General features: G+C 42.1%; 2 protein-coding genes across 2 annotated transcripts; both read right to left on the reverse strand.

The window, feature by feature from the left end:
* Window positions 1-402: 402 nt before the first annotated feature.
* Window positions 403-7219, reverse strand: supv3l1 (SUV3-like helicase). Its single transcript, XM_072380388.1, has 16 exons — window positions 6782-7219; window positions 6482-6559; window positions 6020-6127; window positions 5798-5912; window positions 5496-5664; window positions 4793-4904; window positions 4522-4599; window positions 4312-4403; window positions 4032-4212; window positions 3552-3645; window positions 3115-3234; window positions 2921-3020; window positions 2716-2796; window positions 2420-2596; window positions 1851-1999; window positions 403-1660 (listed from the first exon to the last, which is right to left on the reverse strand). Exons 1-16 carry the CDS (start codon window positions 7059-7061, stop codon window positions 1252-1254), a joined length of 2343 nt encoding a protein of 780 aa, XP_072236489.1. The 5' UTR covers window positions 7062-7219; the 3' UTR covers window positions 403-1251.
* A 703-nt stretch (window positions 7220-7922) lies between these two features.
* Window positions 7923-15816, reverse strand: vps26a (VPS26, retromer complex component A). Its single transcript, XM_072380389.1, has 9 exons — window positions 15726-15816; window positions 13742-13891; window positions 13466-13541; window positions 12920-13076; window positions 12492-12656; window positions 12260-12366; window positions 11916-12017; window positions 11672-11781; window positions 7923-10624 (listed from the first exon to the last, which is right to left on the reverse strand). The coding sequence occupies exons 1-9, from the start codon at window positions 15726-15728 to the stop codon at window positions 10508-10510; spliced, it is 987 nt and encodes a 328-aa protein (XP_072236490.1). The 5' UTR covers window positions 15729-15816; the 3' UTR covers window positions 7923-10507.
* Between the last annotated feature and the right edge of the window lie 604 nt (window positions 15817-16420).

Raw genomic sequence — 16420 nt, forward strand, 5'->3', positions numbered from 1 at the left:
CATGAGACTTAAAGAAAACACAGAGCAAAGGTTCTCATAAGAATATCTTAGAGGCAGACAAACGGTTAAAGGAATCAGGGAGGACACAACTTGTTCAAAGCCACACAATGTAACACTGAACTCAAGCCAGGATTCTCCAGGCTTCTCTGAACACAAATATATGAGGATGAATTTAAGGTGGCGTGAACAACATGTTGCACAAAAAAAAAAGTATTTCAATTCGACAGAAGGACGCAGTAATGAAAACATAATTTACCTTCAGAGAAGATTGGGAACAATCCTGCAAAGATTTTATACTTGGATAGCATAAAATCATTGGTTACATACAAGAAAAATGAAGGGAGAACAAAAAAAAAAACTATAAGCCAAGTGTGTCTGCCACCTTAGTTTGTTACTTATGTCCTACTTAGCTGTCCTAAAGTCTGACGTTACGTGCACCTACCTTTTCTTTTTCCACTCACAGACTTGAATTCTGTTTGAATGTTTATACACATCTCATCTCTTTATGGATTTTTTTTGTCTTATGTCTCACTGAAAATAGATGTGTAACTTTTGGTGGAACTATTAATATCTGTTAAAGTTGTTTTTGTTACTCCTTGGTGCGAGTTCAACCTGCTCTCATGTTCGGTAGCGTGGTCCAGTGGAGAGCCCACTGTCTTGAGTATAGAAAAATAAATCAAACAGACCAGTATGCAATGCATTTAAAAATAATTTATGCCCAAAAAATTAATGTCACTGTATGATTGTCCACTGAAACACCGGGCAAACTTTAAGTTTGTGAGATCCCGTGTAGAACAGTTTAATGTTAGCTAAAATGAGAGTTTAATGACAGCTTCAAAGGGATTCTCTTCACACTGATAGGGGAGAAAATCTCACCAGATATGGGATCCTGCAGCGGAATTAATGAACTGGAGACATTTTTTCTAACGCTGCTTAATTTGTTCATTTATAGGCTAGAAGAAAACAATCCTGGAGTGTGTGATGTCACACATGCCAAAAAACAGCCGAATAATTTGAACACATTAAACCAGCAAGTCTTCTGACATAAATCTCAGTCCGGACCCCATCGCCACTATTACCCACTCGGGTTGGGCCCACATTGTACCGTTGGTGCATTTACCCTTTTTTCACAGCGTCAAACCATAATTCAGTACAAATTGGATGGGTTTTTTTCCGTCTCGCTTATTGAGACAACCCATCAGAGCAGAGTTAAATATGATAACACCGGCCAGAACGTAACAGTTTGACTCTTCATTTCTTCTTTTTTTTCCCTTTGTTGTTCTTACTATGATGTTCTGCACTGAGCGGGCTCTGATTGGCGTCTTCCTGTGATCGGTCTTTAGACCACTCCCTCTGCAGCTGCCTGAGCAGATCAGGGGTCAACAGCCCATCTCTCACCAGACGACTTGCCAGAGAGCTTTCCATCGTCCCTCCTGAGCCCCCCCGACCTCTGCTTCTGGCCAAGAAAGTGTTGCCGGCAGCTCCGCCGCCACTCCCTGCTTGGCCACGCATGTTGCTCTGCGTCTGCAGCGGGTCACTTATATCAGTGGCTCTGATGAGACGAGTGATATTTCGAACACCTTGCTGAATGATGTCATCGAGCTCCTGCTGGACTTCTCGGATGGAGGCTGTATCTGGAAACATGTCCATGAAGCGGTAGCTGCAGGTATACAGACGTCCACGGCAACAAGAATTATGGTTGGCAGGCATTCATGAACAGGACATGTGAAAATTTTACACAATTAAGGATAGTTCATAGAAACCAACAGGACAAGATCGTATATAAAAGCAAAAACACAGGTTGTGTTGACGATTGCACCCATTAATTGTTAGAATTTGAAAGTAGTCACCTTAACCAGAGGTACAGATCCAAAACATCATGGACGGCTTCCAAGTGAACCAGGTCTTTTATGTTTTTGGGAGCGGCCAGAGGCCAGCTGACAAGGCGACACACCCAGTCAAATGTCAGGGGTTCGTCTCGGCTGAACTGACGCGCAAACTGAAACGTTCACAAAATTGAAATAAGAACCACGAAGCTACTGCGTGAAGCAGAGTGTGTGAGGCTCAAACAGGTAGGTGTTCGTGAAAATGCTGCCAGGATGTATTAAACTAATCTAATCAACGCCATTATTAGGATGTTTTTAAACCACCTATAAGTGCCTCACCACTGGAGTAAAGAGTACTGGTTAGCATTCCCAATGTGCTGCAGTAGCAAACATGAAGCCTACTGAACTTAGCCCTGAATCTCAAAGGTTTCTACTTGATAGTCTGTTTTTATTGTGGGAGAGCTTACAGTACATTAGCTGTAAAATGTATCGTCACCCCTCCCCCAAACACACACGCTTTTTCTTTTACAGCGTCGCTCATATATTTCTTTCCCAGTAAACCCTTTCTCATGTGCAGTGCTCCTAATTCTCACCTTTAGGAAGGAGGTGCATACAAAAGGCTGTTTTTTGTTGATGGGAGCAGTACAGAAGACATAACGTGACCTCAGGTTAAGTGGAATATGCTGAATCATATCGGCCAGAAACTTGAAGTCTTCGATGTTGCAGACAAAATACAGACCGTCCACTTGAGAGAGGCTGACAAATATATCCTGAGAAAAAGAAACGGAGAAAGACTACAGTTAACCAAACTGTTATTTTAGATACACTCGATATGATTATTTCCCCTTCTGACTGTGCAGAGATAAATGTTTAGGCGGCCTTTACTCACTACAAGGTTAGAGAGTGTAGCATCCGGTAGATGATAGGAAAACATCTCTATCTGCTCTGCAGTTGGATGAAGACCTGCAGTCTGAGACAAACAATGAGAGAGAAAAATAAATAAAATTCTGGATTTCTATCCATGTGGCGTATGGGATGCAATCTGATGCTAAGTGTTCAAGGTTGATCTCAGAGTGTGTGTGCAACGTAATCACCTCTATGGGTTCAACAGAGTGGCTGAGGATCTCCTTCAGGACGGGGAGGTCGTCTCGGTTCATAGTCGTGACCTCTCCTTCGGTAAATTTGGAGGAATATCTGCAACAGAGAGCAAAGTTTTGAATTGTCATCCTGAAATGAATTGCTACAGCATGTCAGTAGTCCTTCAGGAAGAGAGGAACGCGAGACTGACCTCCCTGCTCGGCCCGCAATCTGCAGAGCCTGTGACGTGCTGATGGTCTCCATGTGTTTCTCTCCTTTCTCATTAACATTAGGTTTTACCAGTGTGTTGAAAATGACACGTTTTATACTCCTGGAGAGAGACAAGTGCACACATGTGAACTCAGCAGCAGCTACAAGTTTAGAATCTCGTGTCTTGTTGCATCCCTGCAATATTTCACAAATATGAATTTAATGGCTTTGAATGTACCAATGAATATCAAATAAATATATGGACATCAAAGTCAAAGATGATAATGAGAAATCTCACAGTTGGCAGGAAATTAACTGCACTCTTTGCTGCATTATCTTAATATTAAATTGAGTAAATAGCCCATTTGATACTATTTAAAACTGTACCTTAGAACGGCTCTGACACGGACTCGTTATATTGTGCATGATGGTACTCACAGGTTGAGGCCCATGCCGATAGCATCTGTAGCTACCAGGATCTTACAGGGGTCATCAGGGTCATTGAACTTCTTGGCCTGCGACAGCTTAGTTCCTATAAATCACACATAATCAAACATGAACAGGCGCGCAACAAAAAATTATGACTGGTACTGCACATTTATGCATTTAAATGCCCCCCCCATCACGCAGTTAATGCAAAGCAATGTGAACAATGACTGCTACTTCTACTACAACAACTGCCAGCTCTCTACACCTCACAGAAATAGAAGTTAATGTGTAAAAAGTCCAAATTAAGGATAAATGACAGAATTGACAGCTTTTCCATCTCTGCTCCTATGTATTCGTTTATATATGTTCATATATACACCCGAAAATGACCATTTCGCTTCTTTGTTACATGAAACACAACACATATAGAGATGGCTTTCCTAGGATTCTGCAGGTCGGCTATTCCGTGAAAACCACAAACGCACTCACCTGGTGGTAAACTACCATAAATCACGGCACATTCTCGTCCTCTGGCCTCAATCTGTCTGCTAATAGAATAGATGTCATTTTTACTGAAGCACACAATACAGTCTCCTGGTTTGAGTTTGTCTAAAGACTCCACAGCGTGATCCAAGACTGAGAACGGAGTTAAGCGCTGGTAGGTGTGGAGCTGAAGGCACAGATCAAAGAGAAGGGAGCAGGTTACCAAAAGTCCAGCAATGATTCCTACAAAAACATACATTACACACATCCTCAGAAATCCACTTACCTCCACCTCCTCTCCAGTGGTGTACATCAGCTCTCTGATGAAGTCGACAGCTGCCGGTTCCCCACACACGTGGATCTCCTCGGCACACAGCCCTACATAAACACACGGGACAGTAAGGGGAGGTTTTTCAAAGATACTTATCACATCAGCTTCAGACGAGATTAATATCCGTGTGCCAGATAGTGGGACAGGTATGAGTGCGATACGAACCCAGCAGAGCTCGAGTCCACGCCCAGCCGCGAGAGGGATCTCTGATCATCTGAATTTCATCGATTACAGCCACCTCATCTGCAGACACATTGATGAGATTTTTAAACAATGCTTCAATATGGCTCCAATCAGAATCAGAAACACTTTTTTAAAATATGGTTTGTATTTGCTGTTTTTTTTTTTTTTAAATCTGTGACTTTAACATCACTGAAACGATCAGACAGCAAAAACTGCAGTAAGATCCCACCCAGTGCGTGTTACGACCACTTACAAGGTGTTGTCACGCTGCACATCTCGATGGTGCACGCCACATGTCCCGCTTGTCGACCCTCTGGGTCTACAAACGTCCTCTCCTCTCCAGTAACCAAGTCACACGGTACACCCTGGGGGTAAGCGCATACGCAGGCACACACAAAACAGTCATGAGTATCCGAACAGAGACAATGGCAGAGACTTGGATGTGTATCTTTGTACTTCTATAGCACTGCGAGATGAACTCCCAATAAACAAGTTTCACTGATGAATCCTTTGTCAATGAACTGAAAATTTTCTACAACGCAACCACCAAAACTTCCACGCCACTTCGGTTAGCAGGACTGAATCAATCTTATCCCACAATTAACACCTCAAATAAAGAGGGTATATCACATGCACGTGTTGGTAAGGAGGAACAACAATATGGAACATGGCTGCATCTTCAACTTTAAAGCTTTTCTGTGTAAAGTTTTCGGTATGATAATACAGCGATTTAGGGCTAAAAGTCTCCGTTAAACATGATTATATATGATTTGACTCATCCACTGTGGAGGAAATGTGATGTCACTGGGCTTTCCCAGTGTTTCTTCCCGCAGATTTGTTTATCCCTTACCAAAATGCATTAATTCAACGTCAGAGTTTCTGACATTTTTTCCCTCATACTGTTATTCCCCCTTCCAATCCTCTTCTAAACAACTCAGATGAAAACAGGCACTTACGGCATTGTTGCTCTTATCAAAGATCTCGTGGGCCAACAGTTTCAGAGGCCCACAGTAGACTCCAGACTTTGCAGTCAAGTAGCGCTGGATGGCGTGGTAGGTTTTCCCACTGTTGGTGGGTCCAGCGTGGAAGACCACCTTCCTCTGGATGGCCCGAGCCTCAGGGTACCTGATGCGCACACACAAACACACACATGGAAGTTACAACACATTTGCACAAATTGGAGGAATCTGGAGGTATCGCACACGGAAAACTTCAGCACGACACGCATGAAAGGAAGAGTGACGCTGTGATTAAATACCAGTTGGCTGGTACTCGGAGGTCTGAGATCTTTCTCAAGTCATCCATACAGTCCAGCATGGGAAAGACTTGTTTGGCGTGACGAATGAAGTATGGGTAAATGTCATCAATATGACCTGGTTAAAAAAAAAAAAAAAGAAAAGCAGAAAAAACAGATATCAAAATTGTTTGAAAACATGTTTAATTGAAACTACAGACACAAATCCATCATGGGGTGACATGCCTGCACCGCAGCAGATGTCATTGAGGATGATGTGGAGGTCAGCAGGGAGTGACGTCATTTCCAAGACAAACTTCCTGAAGCTGATGAAGGCTTGGTGGAAGAGACGAGCTGTTCGCACACACAAAGAAAACCCAGTCAAAGAGTTCCATGTAAAAATCTGCCTGCAGAAAATCCCTGTAGGAGGAGGACTCCTCCGACACGACTGTGCATGATGAGAAATCTCAAGCCCTGTGCTAATGCAGGTAAAAATATATATTTCACTCTTCACTTACTGGTAAAAGTTTAAACCTCAAAAGTCATCACGTCCATACAATTGCCTTTAAATTCTGTGTAATAATTTGATGAGGCACTTTACGCTTAATAGTGACTCTGTACTACATAAACTAGCGATTATTTTAGTTTTAGAGAAAACTTTGGTCACATAAAATCTTTAATAGATCATTTGACAGTTCATTTTCTCACCATCCAGGCCCTGGTCTGCTGCCAGCTTCTGCATCTCCTTCCGTTTGTAAAACCGGTTCAAAATCTTTAGCAGTTCATCTGAATCACGAACACAAAGAGCAGAGATACACAACATTTAGTTGAACACCGAATATCACATTAAAGTTTGTAAATCACAGATAACATCTCAAATTCTTCATCTGGAAGATGTGTATATGAAGCATAGCCTGACAACGAGAGGATATACTGATAGTCAAAGCGCTAAATATTAGATATCTCAGAAACCCCCGAGGTATTAAACTTTGTGGTGAATATTCTCACTTTTGTCGAGCGGCTGGGTCAGCTCGGCTCCCACACTGTCCTCAGCCAGGGCATCTGTCTTCAGGGAAACGGGGACAAACAGTGCGGTGTCTGGAGGTTTGGGGCTTGAGCTGTTCGAAGAACCATCTCTGCAAATAACCACAGCACCAGCCTGATGCTGTTTGAGTAACAAACTAGAGCCAGAAGTCACTCGACAGCTACCTGCAGTGATGCCAGTCGTTCGAGTGTTGATATGACGTTGAAGGCGAGCAAGTAAGTGCGCACAGCGATTTACCGACATCACTGCGGTTAGCTTGTATCCCCGGAGTTGGAGCCCGTTGTGGGCTGTGTATAAAAACTCTCACTGTCGGCCCATACCGTTCAGCAGATCTAAATATTTGGATTACACACCAACAACTTTAGCAGAGGACGGTCAACACATTCACTTCCTGCTGGCGATACAACGTGGAAGAGGACCGGTCTGCTCACAAAGGTGCCTGTGTCAAAACACAGTAGCAATTTAAGTTTATTTATACATTTATTAATATATATGAATACAGACGATAAGTTATTTTTCATAAAACTCAATTGTACTGAAAAAATATATAATTAAAAAAATACATCATGGTAAAAATATGAAGTAATTGACAGGCATTAGAAGGACCCCTATCACCGTGTTCTCGAAGATCGTATATACGACAAAGAAGCTCAGCTCTTCCAATTTCTGCACTTTGCGTGCAATGAGTAACGAATGCGCTCTGTGCTGGTGACTATAAACGATCTTTGAAAGTTGCCTAATCAACGAGTTGACATAAAAAATACTTCTTGTTTGCTAATAAACTAAAACAAAAACTCAAGATTAAAACTCGAAGGTCGATATGATATCAGAAAGAGGTAAGAAAGAAAATGGAACTTTAGGATAATAATTTTATAAATATGGAAAATGTATCAGTTCATAACCTTCAACACCTATTTAATTTTTCCAGACTCCTCCTTTGTTGCCAGAGTTGCAGTATTACTAAGTCATAACCCTAAATTCATTACAACCACATTCATATGAAAATATCTGGTGAATTAATATTCACTTGTGTGTAAAATCCTTTATAAGGACTGAATTGATGAACCCCAAGGAGAGACAAAAAGTTTTTTTTTCCAAAATGAGTTCAGTATAAATCTGCTTTATTCATGAGTCATTTTAGCTATATATTTGGGTTTGGTGTATACAGTATATACACATTATCACACGCACTCACACACAAACAATGGCATGAGTAGACAACCATGCAGTACATAAGACACGGGCAGAGAGTGGTGGCTTCAAAGTGTTTCTTTACAACTTTCGACAGTACTGAAAAGAAAACCCAACAAACCAAAGAAAACCCAACTGAACCGAGTTCAGAGAGACAGAATACCTATAGCAGGCAGAAGGAAAAAAAATAACAAAAGAGGAAAGCACTGCTTGTAAATACATTACACAGCTTTCACACAATAGAAACCCAGACTACAAGATCGAAACGAGAGCGAACGGACAAAGAAAAATCCGAACCGTAGATCTGTATATTCACGCATCCATGAAATGAAATGCATCACGGGGCCATCGCCCACATACAAAACAAACAAACAAAAAAGACAAAAAAGCACAAATATTGTACATTTGAGGTTGAATTAAAGTATGTAGTGATATATATATAAACGACAGTATAATTTCAATTGCCGACCCATGAGATCTGAGGTGAAGCTGTCCCTTGAGTGATGTTCAGTTTCAGCGTCCATGCCCCTTTAATACAAAGTTAAGCATTGGAAAGTGCAAACTGGCCATAGATCAGAGCTGAAGGCAAAAAATCACACGAGACATGTAACAGTGTCTTTAAAGCAGGACCTAAACTGCAGGTCTGAGTATCACAGTGGAACATTGTTGGATTTTACAGTATGCGGGAAGTACATCCCTTCCAGTGCTTATAACAGAGGTCATGAACCGTTTTTTTTTGTTTTTTAGTTCTCTGAATATCTCAAAACAAAAACAAGAAGACTGAATTTAAAAGTCTGCCGATTGTGGCTGGTAAACTGTGTGGTGATAAGGAAACCATCATTTCTGGGTGAGAGTGTCTGCAAGTCCTTGCACTGAAAGGTTCGGGAGCTTTTCTGCAGCTACCTAAAAAGGCCAATTCACCCCGATTGCAAATAGCTATAACGACGTTTTAAATGTCTTCATCCACTGAAATAAAAATGGTAATTAAAAGGAATTTCAGCGCTAAAAGTGAAAGGTTTCTGTAGTTTGAGTGAACCGGCCCTTAAAGCAGCGGATTTACAGTAGATCAGTAATTAACGGAGACCGCTGCAAAGGACCGATCGGAACGACTTGTGTCAGAGCAGCCGTGGACTGAAGCAAAGACACCAGAACATCACATGCATCTGGAACACGGTAAACGGAAATTTGCTGCAGAAAATGAGTACGTACGTGCATTGCTTTTATAATTCAATAAACGGATTAAATCAATCAACAGAAAATTAACCAGAACATTATCTTTGTTTTTCTTTGTAGGAATAATTACAAACTTGCTGCATTTCTCGCCAACGTTTAGCTGCAAATCAAATATTCTGTGCTGCGACTTCACAGAGAGACGGACATTAGATGACCTATTTAGCGCTGAGAATTTGCGATGGACAGATTCATTTGTTTTTTTTCTTTGAATGACCAAACAATTAACCGTCAGTCAGCTGCAGTCTCACATAAGGATTGTAAATGATCTAATACTGAGAAAAAAAAAAAAGAAAAAGATGCTGAATTGCACGTGTCCATCTTGAGTCGACCCATTTTTGAATGAAATGAGTTGTGGGACTACATTTTCATCTGAATATATCGGGAATGTGAATCTGAATATGAAAAGTCGGTTTGCATTTATATTAAGGTGGCCATGAGTTGCATTTAATTACCCAGAAATTTGCTTGGAAGGAGGATTATGAGGACCATTGCAACATAATTACAGCAATAAAACCGGTGAACAGTGAAATTCCTTCCAAACGCCATGTAAAAGTGAGAGCTTAAATTCAAAACTATGAATAAATACAGAGCATGTGCGTGTCACCTCATAGCTTCCTTGGTTTGGGCTAGTCCCTCACATCTTGAAAACTTGACTCAGTTTCAGTCGGATAGCTCATCCGGACTCTATAAAGCATCACTTTGTAAAGGAAGAAGGAGGGAGGATTTGAGAGAAAGTCCAGGATTAGTGCTGTTCAGAAGGCAAACGAGGGAAGCTCCTTAATCAAAAGAGAGAACTGATGCGGTGGTCTGTAGCCATCTCCTCCTCTTTTTTTTTTTTTTTTTGTCTTTGCTCCTGTTTAATATGCATTCAGCAAACTGAGACTGTATGGCTTCACTTATGTGTGCTTGAGTGTGTTTTTAGTCCAAGGAACCAGGACTAAATTGACTCACTGTCCATCACTTGGGTTGCTTTGCTTTGTTTTGCTTTGCTTTGCATTTAGCCGTGACATGTAGCATTCAGCAGACTGGTATTGCACGCATCTGTATGCAAGTGTGTTTCGGTCTCAGGGGAGGGTGACGGTGGGCAGCTCACATTCGAAAGCCGTGAAGTGCTGAGGACGATGTCTGAGGGTAAGGTGTGTGTATTCATCTTTGAAGACATTTCTCAATCCATGGAGACAGTGGGGCAGCTCTCACGCCTCTGGTCGTTCAGCAGTGCAGAGCTGTGATGTGTCTGTGTGTGGTTTCAGTTCATAGTCTGGCTCTCACATCTCTGGCTGCTCTGCATTAACCGGCTGGCTTCGGGGCTCAGGGGACTCGTAGCGCTGGTGGAAGTTTCTTTTTCTCAGCTTCTCTGGAGCTTTTCTCCACAAAACGACCTCCTAAAAGACAAAGAGAGAGGAAACCATGAATGAACAATTACTGCCAACCCCATTAATAAGTGGAAAGATAAACAGATGCAACAATAGAAACATTGAAATTGGAAGAATACGTATGTGCAGCTGAATGGTCTTGAGGAAAAAAAAATTCTCCCCCAAAAACAAACCACATGTTCATGAACTGTGTCTTAGGAACTAAAGATGCCAGACTATGAAAACTCATGGTTAAAAGTGGTTGATTCTATGTTATTTTAGTAAAATATGGTATACCGTTAATTCTGTTTGGTGTCTCCTTTGTAAACTGTCATGTGAAAACCAGCTGAAAACACAGGCAAATGTCACCTGTTCAGCGCAGAGGACTGTCTGCTTTGACTAAAATTAGGATGCACCTCTTCGCCTTTTGTGCGTTTTTGATCCTTGAAGCTCAAACCTGGGAACATCTTGCTCGGTTTAGCTCGCATATCTTATGCCAACAAACCAAAATGTTTGAGGCAGCAGTAGGCCTCGTCTCGTCATAGCTCACAGAGAAGAACAGGTTTATGGACAGAGTGCGGCAGCTTTCTTACTGAGACGCTACGATCGTAGCACAAAGCATCCAGCTGCTTGTGTGTGTGTGTGTGTGTGTGTGTGTGTGTGTGTGAGAGAGAGACAGGCACAGTTTTGTAAAACTCTAATTGCAATCAGCATGTTTGGGATAAAAACTATTTGTATCAGAGCAAACCTGATCCTCTCAGCTGCCACAGGACTTCACATGTGACACTGTTCCACTGAATATACACAACTTCCAGGAAATGTACAGTGGAGCTAACAGTTAGCCTTGCTTCGTTTAGCCTGTCAGTCTGAACATACAGAGAGACGGAGCAATATATCCATAAATAATCTCCCAGGAACTCAATGCACACAATAAGATATAGATTTTCAGAAAGCGTGAACTACAACACCGACTAATGCATGCAAGTTACTTCCATCATTGTAACGAACCGTTTTAAAGCAAACTTTACACCGTAAACTCTCCGAGTGGACTATCTGCTATGGATGCCACTGATTTACCTGTTGTTTAAAGTATCTCCTGTCCTCCTCATCCACCAGCACCAGATTGAGGAAGTAGCGCACTGAAAACTTCTTGTTGACATCTCTCATGGTCGGTGTCAAGTCATATCCTGGAAGAAACCACAGGCTGTGAGACGCCAGCACTCACATTTCAAGTTAGAATATGCTCACTTGACATGAATGGGGAATAATAAATCTTTGTACCTTGATGCCTCCACATGCTAAAGAGGAGATAAGCTCCTACCTGCCAAGAAGAGTCTGATTGGAATCGATTCTCCTTTTACTGGAGCCCCATCCATGATCTCGTACTTCGCAACCGTTTCTGTCTCTGTGGTAGTACTGGGACCTAAAAAAGGGGGACAACAAAAATAGGAGAGTAGGATAGAAAATGATAAAGTAGAGCAAAGCTGACAGATACCTCTACAACTCTTTTAGCCACCCATGATGTTACAGAAGAGTAAGTAAACTGCAGCTATAAAATCTTCAAAGGTGATGAACCACAGCATCGGCTGGAGTCCAGATGCACTTACCCTACATGTGTTAATCTAGGCCATTCTATTTTTATTTGGGACTGCTGTGGATTCTTACCCATGCCTGTTATCTCCTTTTTGATTAGCTGAAGCTCCATATGTTGGATCTTGATCCTAACCAACAGGAAGTAAATCTTCCCAACAATCACATCCTTCAGGTGGTATCTGACAGGCAAATCAAATCAAGAAAAGCTTTTCAAACAGACATAAAGGCAGGTCTTTGTGGATTTGGCTTTTTACGCTACAGCAAAACGCGCTAAATTAGGAAGCTGAAACAGCATTTATCTTACTTGGATTTATTATATTCAAACTCGATGTGGAGACAGTCTTCAATGCCGACCTCCATCTTGATAGAGTTGTTAACATCTGGGTAGGTGGCTAACTGGTGGACAATTAACTCGTATTCCTTCACTAAGTCAGACAGACGACGGACTATTGTCACCCTGAGGAAATATCTGCAGGAAGAACACACCAGAGAGCTGTCACCTGAAGATCGTGGCCATACGTCTACACGAAACATAGATTGCATAGCAAAACGACAAATATGCAAACCCAAAGAAAGCAAGTCTGGCATCGTTATTTGACATAGAACAAAAGAGATCAAATATTACTAGAGTCTGAGATTGGTTGGTCAACACTGCAACTCAACTGGCTGAACTAATTAAAGCATCCATCCTCTCCTCTGCCGGTCATAAATGTGGGCTGTGGTTAGGTGTACCGTAGCCTGACGTTCGCTCCTGTGTAGGACTCGTAGGGCTTCTCCACCTGCATGAACTCAAAGTCGTAGCTTCTGTTCTGGGTGAGTTCTCCGGGTAAAGCCAGCTCCTTGACCAAGTCCACAAACTCATGGGTGTTGCTCTTATCTGAAAACAGCTCTGAAACATAGGGGTAGGGATTTTGCTGACTTTTTGTTCTAGACGGTACATAACAGAGGACACTGTTTAAACGCCAAACAAGGTCAAGGTCAAAGCATTCATTTTCAACATCTCAGTATTTTGTGCTCTCTCAGCCCACTGCCCTCCTCCTCAACTGCAAATAACGCTGCAGGAGGGTTTAGCTCCGCTATGACAAAGTGCACATGATGACCACATGCCCCGTTAAACCTTTTAGCCACATGAGAAAGCCAAAAACCTACTGTTGCAACACAGAAATAGTTTTCCAGCGACAAAGGCCGAAAAGTTAACTCTTGACACACTTCACACATCTTGCAGGAAATCAGTGAGAAGTGGCTGAGTGATAAATGCACCATTTCAAACACACCCACCTATCTGTCCAACAAACTCGATGCGGATGCCCTGATGCTCCAGCCGCTTTCCTCCCTGTTTCACATTAAGATTCACCTGGAGAGGAAACAGCTGTTGAAACACTATGACACTGGCAATATTCCCAATCCAGTGGATTTCATTCATATTCAGGTATCTCACAAAGGTCATTTTAGAAAAAACCTTGGATAAATCAGAATTGTCTTTTTCTCTTCTTTACCTTGGGGGGAGGGTTGTCACCGCACGCTCCTTTATGAACAACACAAACTCAAGTTTACCTTGCCGGACACAGACTCTCCGTCGTAGAACAGGTAGTGTTTCTCCACTTTACCATCTTCTGTCTTCAGCTCAGCGGTCTTTCTGTTCTCTGCATCATTCAGCAGCACATCTATTTCACACACCGGCCCAAACAAACCTCCCAGGAAACTCTGGAAGCACAAACATCATCAGAGAAAACAGCTCGTCATCGATCACATGCACAGCTGAGTCGAGCAGTGGTTCCAGCTCCACGTGGCTGTTTAACTAGACCACAGCTCTTGTCCCAGTATACATGCGCGGGCGGTGAACCGAGTTGAACACCAAAGTACGTTCAAAGTCGCGGTGTTGTGAACTTTATCAAAAAAATATGCTCAGGACATTCTACCCCCTGAAACTTTCTCTGTGGGAGACCACTGCACATGTCAGTGTGGCCAAGTTCGCCGCACACGTGTTGCCTTTGACCCACTTGAATGGTGGTTTTGTCTGATGAGGTAGCAGATTTTATTAGAGCAGAGGTCTGGAAAAGTTGTAGGTGACCGCAAAGTGACAGGCCATCTTAATGGGCCGATTCTCAAACATGTCTGACTAAAGAGACAGAAAAATATGGGAATGAGAGCAGCTCTCTTGGGTTTTTGGCAGTATCAATATGCACTCATGCTTTGTGATTTCTATGTAATGATGATGGAACTTTGGGGTATATCCAGAAAGTCTCGGCTCTTCTGGGTCTACACGCAGGGATAAAACAAGCTATAATTATGTTGATGAAAGCTCCATTTCATGCGATTTCAGTCAAACTAATGAGTTTATGGGCATTTTAAAAGTCTGTTTTTAGTCAGACTTTTTCTCTTGTGCTGTGTAAATGTGCTTAAAGTCACCTGTGAACTGTTGGCTTGCGGTGGAAAGTTCAACTTTTCAAGACAACAGTTCAACTTCTTGTGTCTTATCACTTGACTGATTGTGCAACAAATCAAAGCATCAGGTCGACCAAGCAGCTGAGAGTTAAAGCATCACGTCTGTGTGAATTCTGCCAAAGTGCTGGGTTGGTGATAGCTGGGGCCACCTCCTCCGCTTAAAAAGGTGGCCACCTAAATGACAATAAGCATAAAGTGCACGTTTTAGTGACGGGATGATTGATAGAGAAATGTTTCCAGCCACATAAGCTTGCATTTACGGCAGACTAACTGTTTACACACAACACCCTGGGATTTGTTTGCACACAGTGGAATGTAGCAATAATGACGCGAACAACCTTAACTGCCAAGTTAAACCCCCTCACTGCGCGCACATGGCAGACTGATGGGCGTGATCCGACACAAAGCAGAGGGCTTAAAAAAAACCATAATTTCTACAACAACCTCGATCATCAGCAGTAGGCTTAGGGACATTATCTTTCCTATGAGCTAGCACAAAGTCATTAATACATGTTTCAACTTGCGGGTGCAGAAAATCGGAAGAGGAATCGGTTTAGTCATCAGGATGTCAGGGGAGAATCAAGTCAGTCAGCTATACATGAGCATCCAATGTGATAAACAAAGACACGTACCAACACATTGTAATAAGTATGGTCCTTAAATCAATAAACGAACAACACTATGATGGGAATTTGAAGAGCTGCTGCTGGTATTCAGCGTGCATGTGACGGTATAACTTCACATTCCACAGAGCTAACCAGCACCATTGGCTAAAAGTGACTTTTATTTATCCACCAAGGGGCCCCATTTGCTGACCAAATACCCAATTAATTCAGTTATGAATCACATGTAATAATTACTATCACTTTTGATCATCGCCGCTGACTCGTTAGCAAGCCAAAACATCTGAGTAACGGCCTCGGACTGATGCTAATTCGCCCAACCCAGCTAGCTTGTTTTAGAGGTTTAATATCAGCTTCGGGCGTAACGGAAAGCTCCTAAAAACGTTGGCTGTGTAAGCTTTTTGGTGAACGAATGAATACTGCAATTGTGTCCATGTTTTCCGGATATTTGTTGCTAATTTTACACTCACCATCTCGCCGTCTTGACAGTTGAAGCTAACAGCGAGCCTCGCTTCGTTTAGCCTGTCAGTCTGAATCGGGGGCTGGTAACAGAGCTCACTGTCATGTGACCCGGGTCACGTGTGCCTGTATGTATGTGGGAGGAGGCAGAGAGGTCCATACTTTAACTGTATATGGTTCATGCATACACTGTTGTATGCTTCCTGATTTATCATAAAATACACAAAACAAAACTTATGGTCACAATGTCTCCCATACCTACACAAGATGGAAACATAACGGTGATGACTCGCACAGTTTTGTCTCAGATCGCTTTTGAATGCACAGAGCACCCATTGAAGCCTTCATTGAAAGTTGTTGTAAAAGATGTTTAATTTTCTACTTACAATCAGGAAACAAGGGGGCTTTTCAACATGCCATCTAAATGAACATTACACAATAACTGAGACTGATGCAGCTTCACAGTGAAACCAATACCAATACCAAAACCTTAAATATTCAGAAAAAAACAAACAAAAACAGATCAAATCAAGACAAATTAATGGAAGGGAATACCATAGATTTCCAGGGAAATAAATAGAAATGGACAAACACACATACTTACATTTGCTGTATAAGAATAATCTCAGTGACAGACGCAATCAACCATTCTTTCATTACTGTGATTTTTGGTTCAACGTGGCAATAGATGCTGTAGAACCAGTAG

The sequence above is a fragment of the Leuresthes tenuis genome, unplaced genomic scaffold (assembly GCF_036924035.1).
Source record: "Leuresthes tenuis unplaced genomic scaffold, fLeuTen1.0.hap1 SCAF_2, whole genome shotgun sequence".
In the NCBI taxonomy this organism is placed as follows: Eukaryota; Metazoa; Chordata; class Actinopteri; order Atheriniformes; family Atherinopsidae; genus Leuresthes; species Leuresthes tenuis.

Excerpts from the sequence above, each read along its gene's own strand:
- vps26a (XM_072380389.1), bottom strand. Across the intron at positions 12,657-12,919 it reads GGAGCGAACGTCAGGCTACG|ATATTTCCTCAGGGTGACAA; the intron begins GTACACCTAACC and ends TTCTTCCTGCAG. Across the intron at positions 12,018-12,259 it reads AAAGGAGATAACAGGCATGG|GTCCCAGTACTACCACAGAG; the intron begins GTAAGAATCCAC and ends CCCCTTTTTTAG.
- supv3l1 (XM_072380388.1), bottom strand. The coding sequence starts at position 7,061 with ATGTCGGTAAATCGCTGTGCGCACTTACTTGCTCGCCTTCAACGTCAT. Across the intron at positions 5,913-6,019 it reads TGACATCTGCTGCGGTGCAG|GTCATATTGATGACATTTAC; the intron begins GCATGTCACCCC and ends TTTTTTAACCAG. Across the intron at positions 4,404-4,521 it reads GTGGACTCGAGCTCTGCTGG|GGCTGTGTGCCGAGGAGATC; the intron begins GTTCGTATCGCA and ends GTGTTTATGTAG.